General features: G+C 40.2%; 1 protein-coding gene across 6 annotated transcripts in view; it reads right to left on the bottom strand.

Annotated features, from left to right (window-relative positions):
- The window catches only part of NCOA7 (nuclear receptor coactivator 7), a 134,785-nt gene that overhangs the window by 10,603 nt on the left and 112,045 nt on the right, over nucleotides 1-12,137 (bottom strand). For all 6 annotated transcript variants that reach the window (XM_054697807.1, XM_054697806.1, XM_054697809.1 and 3 more), the window contains one exon: nucleotides 4,965-5,112. In XM_054697807.1, coding sequence (XP_054553782.1) covers nucleotides 4,965-5,112 — 148 coding nt within the window. The remainder of the gene's footprint in view (nucleotides 1-4,964; nucleotides 5,113-12,137) is intronic.

Here is a 12,137-nt window from a genome sequence, read left to right as displayed (position 1 = left end):
CAGTGGGGCCACCTCGGGAATTCTGAGATGGACTGGAGGTGTAGTATGAGGGTTGAAGGTAGGTATTGGAGAGATAGCCAAGTGAGCATAATGGGAACACAGAAACATTCTATGTTCCAGCCTCTCCATGGTTTGAGATAGAAAAAAAGGGAAGTAGAGACAAAGCAGAGAGGTTGGGAGTGAGCAAGAGTAGAGAGAAATGAAAATTTCTGGCTTTTTCTCAGAATAATCTAGGAGATTTCAAATGTACAGATTCTGACATTCCTCTGCCGGACTTACTGAATTAATCTCTATGGTGGTGAGTGTCTAACATTTAGTTTAAAAAAAGTTTCCAGGTGGGTGGTTTTGATGATTGGCCCTGTGGGTAATGATTACTATGGTCAATGGGAGCCACTGAGTATTTTAAGTAAGGAAGTGCATGATCACACCTCTGTACTTAAACATGTTAAATAGCATGAAATGTGTACAGTACTTTTAAACATGATGAAGGAAATATTAGAAATTATTAAATGGTACTAAAAACCTATTAAAATATTACCTATCATATATCACTAGATCAATTACAGACTGAGTGGAATTTATATTGATACTACAAGACCACCTATACATATATGTGAAAGCATTGCAAGAAAATGTCACAATCAAAAAAAATAAGTGAAAGACAGCAAACTAGGAAAAGTTTGTCAAAAATACAAGAGACAGGGCCTCCCCGGTGGCGCAGCGGTTGAGCGCTGGGTTGCGAAGCTGCCCGCGGCCTCTGCGGCGCCGGTTCGATCCCTGGCTGCTCCCCGGCCACCGGAGGAGGGTCCCACATGGCGTGCAGACCTCTCCTGCCGCCCGCTGGTCCCCTCAGCAGTGTACTTCGGTCCTTCTGCCTGCTCTGCTCCCCGCTCTGGCTCTGGTGAATTCTCTCGCCCTCCCGCGCTTCTGACTGTACCCAATGCTTATGTAAGTAAGTAAATAAATAAACAAACAAACAAATAAATAAATAAATAAAATACAAGAGACAAAGAGCTAATATATTTAATCACAAAAAGCTCAAAGAGTGTAAATGAAACTGTAGGTTCCTTTAGGAAAATGGGCAAAGGAAATGAGTGGGCATCAAAAAGGAGGAAAAAAAACAAAAATGGCATGTATACACACACACACACACACACACACACACACACACACACACACACACTATCCTTAAAAGTAACAGAAAGTAAAATACAACTCAGCTTCCAAGTTACAAACATTTTAGAAAGGAAAGACAATAGTACAGTATGAAGGGCATTCCTCACATGCTAGCAAGCTGAGTTGGTGTTATTTAAAAAATAAGTACCCTATACCAACTACTTTCACTTCCAGGAAACTAAAAGTTGCAAATCATTGCATCCTTATGAAAAACTTGGACATCTATTCCCAAAAGTGGAGAATTGTTAAATTATAATCAAGATTAAAAATATCATGCAACCATTAGAAAAGAGGCTTAAAAACTTTGATACAAGCTTCAAATATATCAGGTAAGAAAAGTCATACACAAATGATAGAGTATAAATCCATTTTGCAAACATAAAATTCAAAGCTCAACCTCTATCACCACAGAGTGAGCACCCTAAACAGAGAAAGAATCAAAGGAGTCGTACAAAAGTCTTAAATGGGCTTGGGTATTATTTTAAAATTTTCTGATTATTTTTTTCTGTAGTTTTTAGACTTCAATAGGAAGCAGCTACTACTTTCATAAAATTAGAAAATAAAGCTTATTTAAAGAGCTTGCATATGGGACAATGAATTGTTGGCAGGGTTAGGACATCCAGAGGGGTGTTGGGAGTCTGAGTAAAGGGTGCAGACAGGCTGACTAGGGCAAGGGTGGTAGAGGAAAGTGGAAGTTTCTGCATCCCCAAATTAAAATCAACAAGACTCTGACTGGAGATGACTGACTAGATGTCTTGATGGAGAAAAAAAGGTGATGTCCAGGTTTCTGGCTTGGAGCACCACTCATTAGGATGGGGATACAAGAGGAGAGGCATGTTTAGGCAAAGATGATGAGTTGATTTGGACATTCTGAGAATCAGACACACCTGTAAGCGTCTAGGAAAATGTAAAGTTCTTCTTCCCCACCCACAGTGGAGAAGCAATGTTGCTATAGTGGCTAGACTTTAAGGTAATGCTTGTAAGCATTATTCTCACTGCAGTTTGGACTCTTTCTTCAATATGGAAAGAAAGTAGGGATAAGGTGGCCTGAACAGTCCAGTCATCCTCTCTCTCTAGTTTTCTTTCCAGGTGTTCCCAGTGTCAACAAAAGTACTAGGTGCTTAGAACAAACCAACCCATTTCTTCCTCCTTTCCATCCTGTCTTCTTCCTCTTCCATTATAGATCTAGAGACTATCTGCTAGAGAGTTTTGTCCTTTCCTTCATTCTCAGGGCCTGAGTCTGAGGCATTCTGGGGCACACTGTCTAGATCCTGAAGCTGACCTTTCTCTTGCTGCCTGTTTCTGCTGAACTTGTGTTAGTTCATCAAATGCCCCCATGCTCTCTGTTTCTTCCCTGGGCCTTTCTCTGCATAGATTTTTCTCTCTCACTAGAATATGTTTCAAATCCCACTGCCAGCCCAACTGCCTATTTTCCCACTTTTGGTGCTCTCAACTCAGCTCACTCCTGGGCTGCTCTTCTTGCTCGTACTGGCCTGGTTCAGGCCCTGCCTACCAACTTCTCCGCACTTGGCAGCACTTCCCCTGCAAAGGTAATTAACTCTTTAGAGTGTAATGATTTATCTAAACTCCTTGATGCTAAACTGCTTATCTCACCCACTGTACCCCTAGCATGGGAAGGGCTTGGTAAGTGCTCTCAAAATGATGGCGTGCTTTTGAGGACAAATTTTGGAGCCTTAATTTCATCCTGTACCTAAAGGGAACCCAACAGCAGTTTTTAAAAATGAGAGTGAAATAACTCGCCTGTAAACATTTTGAGATTGGGGACCATCTTTATTGTGCCTGCCACTGCATCTAAGGCACCTAACATAGCATCTAGCACTTATTTGGTGCTCAAATATTCAATTAATGAATACTTTTTTTAGAACATAACTCCAGCTAAGCTGTGGGGGATGGATTGTACTGGGAAGGATGATAAAATCAATCAGATATAATAAACATAAAAGCAAGTAAAGCTGTGTCTATGAGGAAGGATTATAGAGCCCTTCCTAAGGAAGGATGTGAAGAAGAGGGAAAAGGAGCAGATGATGATGCAAATCTTTCTAGTTTGAGTAACAGGGAGATGGATACAAACATTACCCACAATGAAGACTTCTGCAGAGACAAGGGAAGCAGATAAAGGCCTGAGAATGGTCAGCACTCAGGTGGTCACTAAAGACAGAAGATAATGTGAAGTCATCTAAGGATGATGGACTAGATCATGAATAGAAATCTGGTGAGAACTCATTTAAAAAGATATGTCTGGGGGAGGAAAACATGAAACATGAATACATTCTCTGGGGGAGAAAAACATGTAAAAGGGGTAAGGCAAAGACAAGAAGAAGAGCAGAAAGAAATACAGAAAGTGAGCTGAAGCTGAGCATGGTGTGTGCAAGTCAATGGGAAAAGAGCTTTAGAGCTTGAGTAACAGCAGTTGCCAAATTCAGAGGGAATTTGTGTAGAATGAGGATAGCAAGTAGGAGGTCTACCATGCCCAGAGAGGGGGTGGTTTCAATGATAACTGGAAAACATGCTGGCCTGCAGGTTGACACAAGGGCAGTTGAGAAATTGGAGTATGAACCAGTTTTTTCAAGAAGCTGGATGTTGAGAGAAAGGAGGATGATAGATGAGAACTTAGAGAGAAATTGGGGTGAAAATGTTTTCCCTTTATTTCCATTCTTTAAATTTTTTTTTATATCTTGATGAAAGAGAAGCTCCAGGACAGAAGGAGAGAGCAATGACACAGGACAGAAGGAGAGAGCAATGACACATAACTGATAAACAAGAATCAGCCTTAGTGGGGGGAAAGAAAGATCCTTCCTCTGGGTCAAAAATAAAGAGTGCAGTAATGGGTACATTAAGAACAGCAAAGGGGGAAGGTGAGGGAGATCTTATTCAATGGCCCCTTCTTTGTGAAATAAAGGAGAGAACTACCTAAGGGATTCATGGAAGATGAAGTGGGTTAGAGAATTTAAGAAGAGTGTAAGAGGTAAGAAAAGGGAGGTAAGCACAGAGAAGTAAAGAATTTCCAAGGATTCAGAAACCATGTAGCTGTAATGGTATCATTCTCCCTGGTTGAGCTCCAGCAATTCTTGGACTCCTAGGAGCAGAGAAAGTGAGAGGGTGTATTCATCCAGGATTGCAGGCTGACTAGACTGCAGGGGATGGGGTAACAATTAATAAACTCATGAGTCCTGGCAAGGGAGTCCCTAAAGTCATTAACCATCTGTCCAACTGGGAAAGGAGAAAGGCTATGTGGAGTCCAGGCGGGAGGCAGAACAGGAAGGAGTCAAGATATCAGATACTCAAAATCCTTAAGGACATTTACCAGCCTCCACATAAGCTGTTCTGTAAGCTTCTTATGCATAGAGAGCCTGTATTACATGTCGTCATATATTCAGAGCCCTACCCAGAAGAGGTGCTTCATGTTGGGTTACCTGATTATATGGAGAGAACAGTATAAACCAAGGGCTAAAAGTCTATGCCTATCAGTCACATCTAGCCACCATCTGTTTAAGATGGTACATGAGCTAAGATTGTGTTCTATATTTTCAAGTGGTTGCAAAAAATTTCAAATGAATAGCAATTCATGATACATTATAACTACATGCAGTCTTTCTGACACACGAAACTAGCTTCCAACAGAGGAAGAAAGATATTTTCCTCTGTAACTTCAAAGATGCACAGAGACTCTAACTTGTTCTAGCCAGTCACTTGGAACCTGGACAAGAGTATTCAAAGGGATGCAGTCTTTTAAGGTCCATGACAGTTTATCCCGCTCTTCTGCTCACCTCCCAGCTCTTAGTGGTCGGCTCACTGAAGAAGTTGTCGATCATATTCAGTTCTTCCTTTTCCACCACCACAAAGCCTTGGTCTTTGGCATCTTTCCCATAGACATCAGGAGACCATTGAACAAAGAACGTGTACAAGTGATCCACCCTGAAAAACACATTCGTCATAGGAGTTACCACCAAATCCACTTTCCTGGCAGTCACTGGAAGAGACCTAGGCATGTAACCTATCCCTTTTCTGCTTGGCAAATGCATTTTTCTAATTGGGAAGTCTGCCAGGATGGAGATGATCTCTACTACTGCATTCCAAACTCAGAAAATAAATCAACTGATGAAAGCGTAAGTCCACAGACACTAAGAAACTATCTCCAATCTGAGGAAAGATCAAAGAGATGGGGCATAAAACAACAGAACACAATGACATATTTATACCACTGGGTCTTCATTGACTCTATTTATACCTGTATTCATTAGGAAAAAAGTTGACCTGAAACTAGCTGTGAATGAAAATATACAATATTCTAAAAGGTCTTTATTTAGATGGATGCACTATCAAAAATTTAGTAAAACATCTTTAATAAGCAGAAAATGTCAAGAATAGTACCAACTACTGTCTTAATATTAGAGACCTAATTTTATTGACATGGGGATTTAGTTTACTTCTAGTTTCTCTGTTCTTTTCTACATATTTGACATCTGCAGATTCTGAAGCATCTTTTAAGACTTAATAGAGAGGTGCCTAGTTCCTGAGCAGAGAATAGCAGCTCTGTGTCCCAGAACCTGTGATAGCCCTCCAAGTGTGAGAAGCACACCACTCACCTCATCCCACACCTGCGACCATTATAGCAGGAGACTGGTTGAGAAATTGGATCAAATGTTTTCCCAACTTCAAAATGTTAACTCTAATAACTACTGCTTGGGATAATATTAACTTATTGCTATTTTAAAGTTATAATTACTTAAAATGTTATAACAATATTACTACAGGCTGAATGCTTATATACCCTCCCCCCAAAAAAAAATCGTAACTGAAGCCTAATCCTCATTGTAGTGGTACTGGGAGTTAGGACATTTGGAAGATACACAGGTCATGATGGCAGGGTCATTATGATTGGTATTAAAACCCTATAAAAGACCCCATGAGAGTTCATTAGCTCTCTTTCACAAGGACATGGTGAAAAGACAACCATCTATGAACCAGGATGCTGGCTTTTACCAGACAGTAAATCTGCCAGCACCTAAGAAACTCATGAGTTCTGGCAAGGGGGTCCCTAAAGTCATTAACCATTTGTCCAATTGGAAAAGGAGAAAGGCTATGTGGAGTCCAGCAGAGAGGCAGAACAGGAAGGAGTCAAGGTATCAGATGCTCAAAATCCATAAGGACATTTACCAGACTCCACGTAAGCTCTTCTGTAAGTTTCTTAAGCATAGAGAGCCTGTATTACATGTCGTCATATATTCAGAGCCCTACCCAGAAAAGGTGCTTCATGTAGGGTTACCTGATTGTATGGGGAGAACAGTATTGTATGGAAAGAACAGCACATTGATCTTGTACGTCCTGGTCTCTAGAACTGTGAGGAAATAATTCCTATTGTTTATATGCTACCCAATCTGTGGTATTTTGCTCTGGCAGCCTGAATAGACTAAGACAATTGTTAATGGGATTGAAATAAAAAGAAATGTTACCTACAATTCTGATATCCCAAATGGATCCAAATGCTTTTTTTTTTGTTGTTGTTTCCATATACGTATAGGTTCTTGTCGGCAAGTATACAATTTTCTTTTCATTTTAATCAGGGTCAAAACATATTTGTTTGTTATATATAATATTAAATATTGCACATTGGCCTTGTTGCTCGTCTTTGTTCTGATTTTTAATGACTACATTTCATGAAAATAATAAACCATAATTATTCTGGATATTTAGCTTGTTTGATTGTACAAATAATGTTACAATGAACATCTCCATGGTCTATGCCTTTCACCATCTTTTGAATTATTTTCTCAAGATTAGCTCCCAGAAAAGGATTAGTGAGCTAAAGGGCATGATTTTATAGCTTGTGATTCATCCTGACAAACAGCTCTTAAAAAACTGACTAGTTTATCCTGACACCACCATTATATCTTGGGTGTTTCATAACATTCTTATTTATTCTTTTAAAAAATGAGTTTATATATAAGTTGCCTTATTATACATTTCTTTGAATTTTAGTGGTTGAACATTTTTCTCATGTGTTCTTCCCAGCTGCAGCTTTCCTTTCATTGATTAGCTCTTTGTGATCAGGGAGTCACTATTTTTCTTTTCAAATTATGGAAGTCTTCAAATAATGTAAACATTAGCCTCTACCACATGTGTTTCTAAACTGCTATTTTCCTTTTTATGTTAACCATGTCTTCTCTTCCATAATACAGAATTGCCAATTTTCATATACTTCAAAGGTATATTTCTTTTGAGATTCCTCCTACTCCTTGAGGACAGGGAAAGTTATCACCCAAGACAAGGTATATATCAGCATGCATGATACACTATCATTTTTATTTATTAAAAAAATCAATAATGGGCCTCCCTGGTGGTGCAGGGATTAAAGATAGTGCTGTCAGGCTGTCGACAGCCACTGCAGCAAAAGTTTGATTCTCCAGCCTACCTGGGCGGTAACCCACATGGTATAGCAGACCTCTCCTGTCTCCCTGCTGCTCCCCTCAGCAGTGTATTTCAGTAGATCTGCCTGTTCTGCTCCCCACTCTGCTCTGGTGAATCCTCTCACCCTGCAGCACCTCTGGCCTACACCCCAGCTCTTGCATGCATGCATAAATAAATAAATATTTTAAAAAATCAATCAAAATTGTACATGGATGTAATAATTATATGTGCCAAGTTGGCTAGGTTTGGCTTTCTCTGTGTATACATCCCACTGGTTCTATTTCATCTAACTGGTTCTGCTTCTCTGGAGATTCTTAAAGCACAACAGACTTCTCTGAAATCCTATTTAAAAAATTGATCAGAATGGTCCTAAGGAGTGGAATGGGGTGAGAGAAAGATATACTTCTATCATACATATCTTTAAATTATTTTCATTTTTGGAATAAGTAATACGCTTTTATGGTTCAAGCATCAAAAACATATTTTAAAAAGCATATTGTGAAAAGTTTCCTTCCTATATGCCTATTCACAACATTTATTCCCATCCTACAGGTGATTATTTCCCAACAGGTGATCATTTCATCAGTTCCCCAAGTTTTTATAGCTACTTAAGGCAATATAAATTAATATGAATATATATTTCTTTTTACCTTTCATTTCTACAATGGATAACACTATTCCCTAGTTTGCTTTTTTCACTTAACATCAGATACTGGATCTCTTTCCAGTATACATATATATCTTGTATCAGTATACAGATGGCTTCCTCATTCTTTTCTTGCTACAAGGAACTTTATTGTGTGGATTTACTGTAGTTTGTGTAATTATCCTCTAAGCTATGTAAACTATGGACACTTGGGGTGTTTCCAAGATTGCATTTAAGAGCAATGCTAAAATGTATAACTTTATACTGAGTCATTTCACACATATACCGGTAAAAGTGTGGGGTATATTCCCAGAAATAAAAATGCATTAGCACAGTTCACTTACAATTTTGATACATAATACCATATTGCCCTTTTTAGGGATGATAGCATTTCTTTTTTTGCCCTCTTACCAGCAATATGTATACTTGTTTGAATTATTTTTATCATATACTATGAAATTTCCTACTAAAACTTTACTTAGAAAAAAATTGAATAAATCATCACTCCAGAGAGGTTTGATAAGTACATAATTCTAACAGTTCTTTAACACTTAAAATTGACACCATTTTAACTATATTTTGCAATACCGTTGAGAAACAAGCAGACTTTCCTCTAACTGTTGGAAAAGAAGATATCTCTTATGTGCATAATCACCTTGTTAGAGGGCTTCCTTTATTTATTAACTAGCATACTTAAAAGAAAGTAAAAGCGATCCTGGACACCTGGGAGCTAATCTGGTCCTATCAACCAGGCCCTAGTGTTGCTAGGAGCTAACCTGTTATTCAAAGCCAGGCTCTGTAATCTCTAGTTAAACAATTTTATAGAACATCAATTCCAGACAAGGCCACTCTATGACCATGATGAATCACAAAAAAAATAAGACTACTGTGAGGTCTCACATCTGAACACAAATAAAAACATCAACATTGTCCAGCCACAGAAATGACTAAACATGCCTCTAATCTGGCCAATAATCTGATTGTGCTTCTTTACCAATTATAGCATTTGTCTCACTGATCTTTGCTCTTTCTGGATATCTTTAATGAGATATTCAATCATAGAATTAGCTCTGTTTCCCAACAGCTTCCATTTCACAGTAAAGTCCTCCTACCTTAAGTCTTTCCTGAATCACCTAATACAAGCCTAAACCCTACAACTCCTTCCTAATACCCTCCTACTGAGAGAGCCCAGGGTTCCATGGTATGAGTTCTCCTTCACTTCACGGAGTCAACCCAATCATTCAGTTCCAGGTATGTTTGTGGTGGTTTCTAGCAGAAGGGCACTGCTTCCTTCAATAACGCTTCCTGTGCAGCTACTATGTGCCAATGACCTGGAATTTACCTTTAGGAATATTGCAGCTAGAAGGGACATTGGATATCATTTAATCCTACCAACTTTCCTTAGCTGAAGGGGGCCCTGAAATCAACAACCAGCATCACAGCAAGGACAAGATCTGAGGAGGCAGTCAGGATTCTTTCAATCACACTACAGAGTTCTCCACTCACTCCCTACTGATTTCCGAATTTCAGTCAACTTCCTGGTTATGACACCAGACACATTTTGGTTCTTGAAGCTGCTTTCCATAAAGGATTACTCCTAGGTTCTCTAGCATTTTATTCTCACAGGGGAAGTTGTGGCACAAACACGAAAACCTAAGAAATATTCTGGGAAATAGTAGAAGCTCATGATATATACTCCTGTGCAAGACTACAAGGGAATGAGGGATAAGGCTCAGATTTGGAGTTAAGATTTAATTTCTGGGCCTCCCTGGTGGCGCAGCGATTGAGCACTGGGTTGCGAAACTGCCCGCAGCCTCTGCAGCACCGGCTTGATCCCCAGCTGCCGGGCGAGGGTCCCACATGTCACGCAGACCTCTCCTGACGCCCGCTGCTCCCCTCAGCAGTGTACCTCATCACTCTGCCTGTTCTACTCTCCGCTCTGGCTCTGGTGAATTCTCTCACCCTCCCGCGCCTCTGACTGTTCCCCAGTGCTTGTATAATTAATTAAAAAAAGATTTAATTTCTTCTTAGACATTATTAGAATATGTAAGTTGTGAAAATTGCAGCCAATAAAAATTTAAAGAGAGATCCTATCATAGAGAGATCTTTTATCACTTTTTTGGTGATAAAGACATTATGTTGGCTGGAAGACCATCTGAATATTCCTTTTTAATTATGTAAATGTAAGGGAAGTAAGGCTTATTTTTCTGGAGAAACATATGTCCATATTCTTTGCTTGATGACGTTTGTATAACCCATTGGGAGGATGTTTGGAATAGACCTGGGAGAAACAAATGTATATATGGTCTAAAGGGTGTTCTAGGAATGAGGACTCTCATGCATAGAACCTTCTTTTTAAAGTTCAAGATGATATTGGCATCCCTGATCTCTAAGGTGGTCCTAGTAGAGGCAAACCCATAGAAAATAACACCCCTTCTTTCTCCCCATCTTTCTTGAAGAAAGTTTTCAAGGGGGTGGGGGAGTGGTCTGACCTAGACTAATGAGCGAAGATCCATATGAATGCAATTGGGTTAATTTGTGTAAAACTGAGACTGGGCCCCTGCCAGAGTGGTCACAGTATGGAAGGAAATATCAATATATATACAGTTGAAATTCTTAGGCTCTGTAACAAGTGGGGGAGGTAAAGGGGTTAGAGCACGTTAAACACGTTATAAAGCATTCGTGCCTGATGTCCCATTCTTGGTAAAAGAAACAGCTCAATCCTGGGCAGGAATCTGGGCTGCCCAGGTGAGGAACTTAATCCCAAATCTCTTCTCTCGGGACTGCCAGGTTTCTGGTGACTGGTGAATTAAGCTTCCGGGTTTGTTTGTAGTCAGTGACTGGGCTTTTCTGTGGGCACCAGCAGTGGCCCAAGAGCAGACAGGGGCAGCCCTTTAATCTGAGTAAGCAACAAGGTTTACCGGACTTCCCACCACAGGAAAATCTTTAAGCAAGGAGAGGAAAGTAATTCTGAAAATATCACAGGAAAGAGGCACACAGTCATAAAAGACTTTAATATTAAACAGAGATGTAACCTTTTAAGCCATACTGGTAGATTATTATCAGTCACCTAAAAAGAAAAGAAGTGGCTTCCTGGCTTAGGGACCTTACATTGTACCATAATTCTAAGAGTCATGTCTTATTAACCCTAATTTAAAGACAAGCAAACGGAGGCCCACACATTGAATAATGTGCCCAAACATCACTGCAACATGCCATGCAATCAAAGTCTCTTCTTTTATAAACCTGAACTCCAAAGGACACATGCACATTTTTGTATGAGTCACAGTTAGAGGTCTTGTAGTACAGGCCAAATATTTCCTTAATTTGGGGGATTTTTTAAAAAAAGATTTATTTATGCATACAAGAACTGGGGTACAGGCCAGAGGTGTGGAGGGTGAGCGGATTCACCAGAGACAGAGCAGGGAGCAGAACAGGCAGATTGGCTAAAACACACTACTGAGGGAAGCAGCAGGAGAGAGAAGAGGTCTGCTGCGCCATGTGGGTCACCTCCCTGGCCAGCTATCAAACTTGTGTTGCAGTGGCTGCAGATAGTTTCATAGTGCTGTGTCAACCCCTTGAGCCATCAGGGAGGCCCCTAATTTGCGAGATTATTAATGAAGCTTAAGCAATACTAGTGAGATGCTTTGGGTGTCCCTTCCGGCACATGCTGCTCACATGTCATTCTGCTCTAACCCTGTCACCAGGAGGCACAGAGCACTGCCTTCATGCACTGGGGCCCTGCCAGCCAACGCTGTGCTCGGGGAACTCCACTCAAGCCACCTCACCTGAACACTGCTTCGGGGAACAGTTCTCCACTCGCCAAGGCAAAGAGGGGAGCAGTCCTGAACAGGGGGTGAATTGTTTCTGCACTGCCTAATTAACT

This window comes from Talpa occidentalis, unplaced genomic scaffold (assembly GCF_014898055.3).
Source record: "Talpa occidentalis isolate TD23 unplaced genomic scaffold, MPIMG_talOcc4v2.1 talOcc4.2, whole genome shotgun sequence".
NCBI classification, from domain to species: Eukaryota; Metazoa; Chordata; class Mammalia; order Eulipotyphla; family Talpidae; genus Talpa; species Talpa occidentalis.
This window is presented reverse-complemented; position numbering and strand designations above follow the sequence as displayed.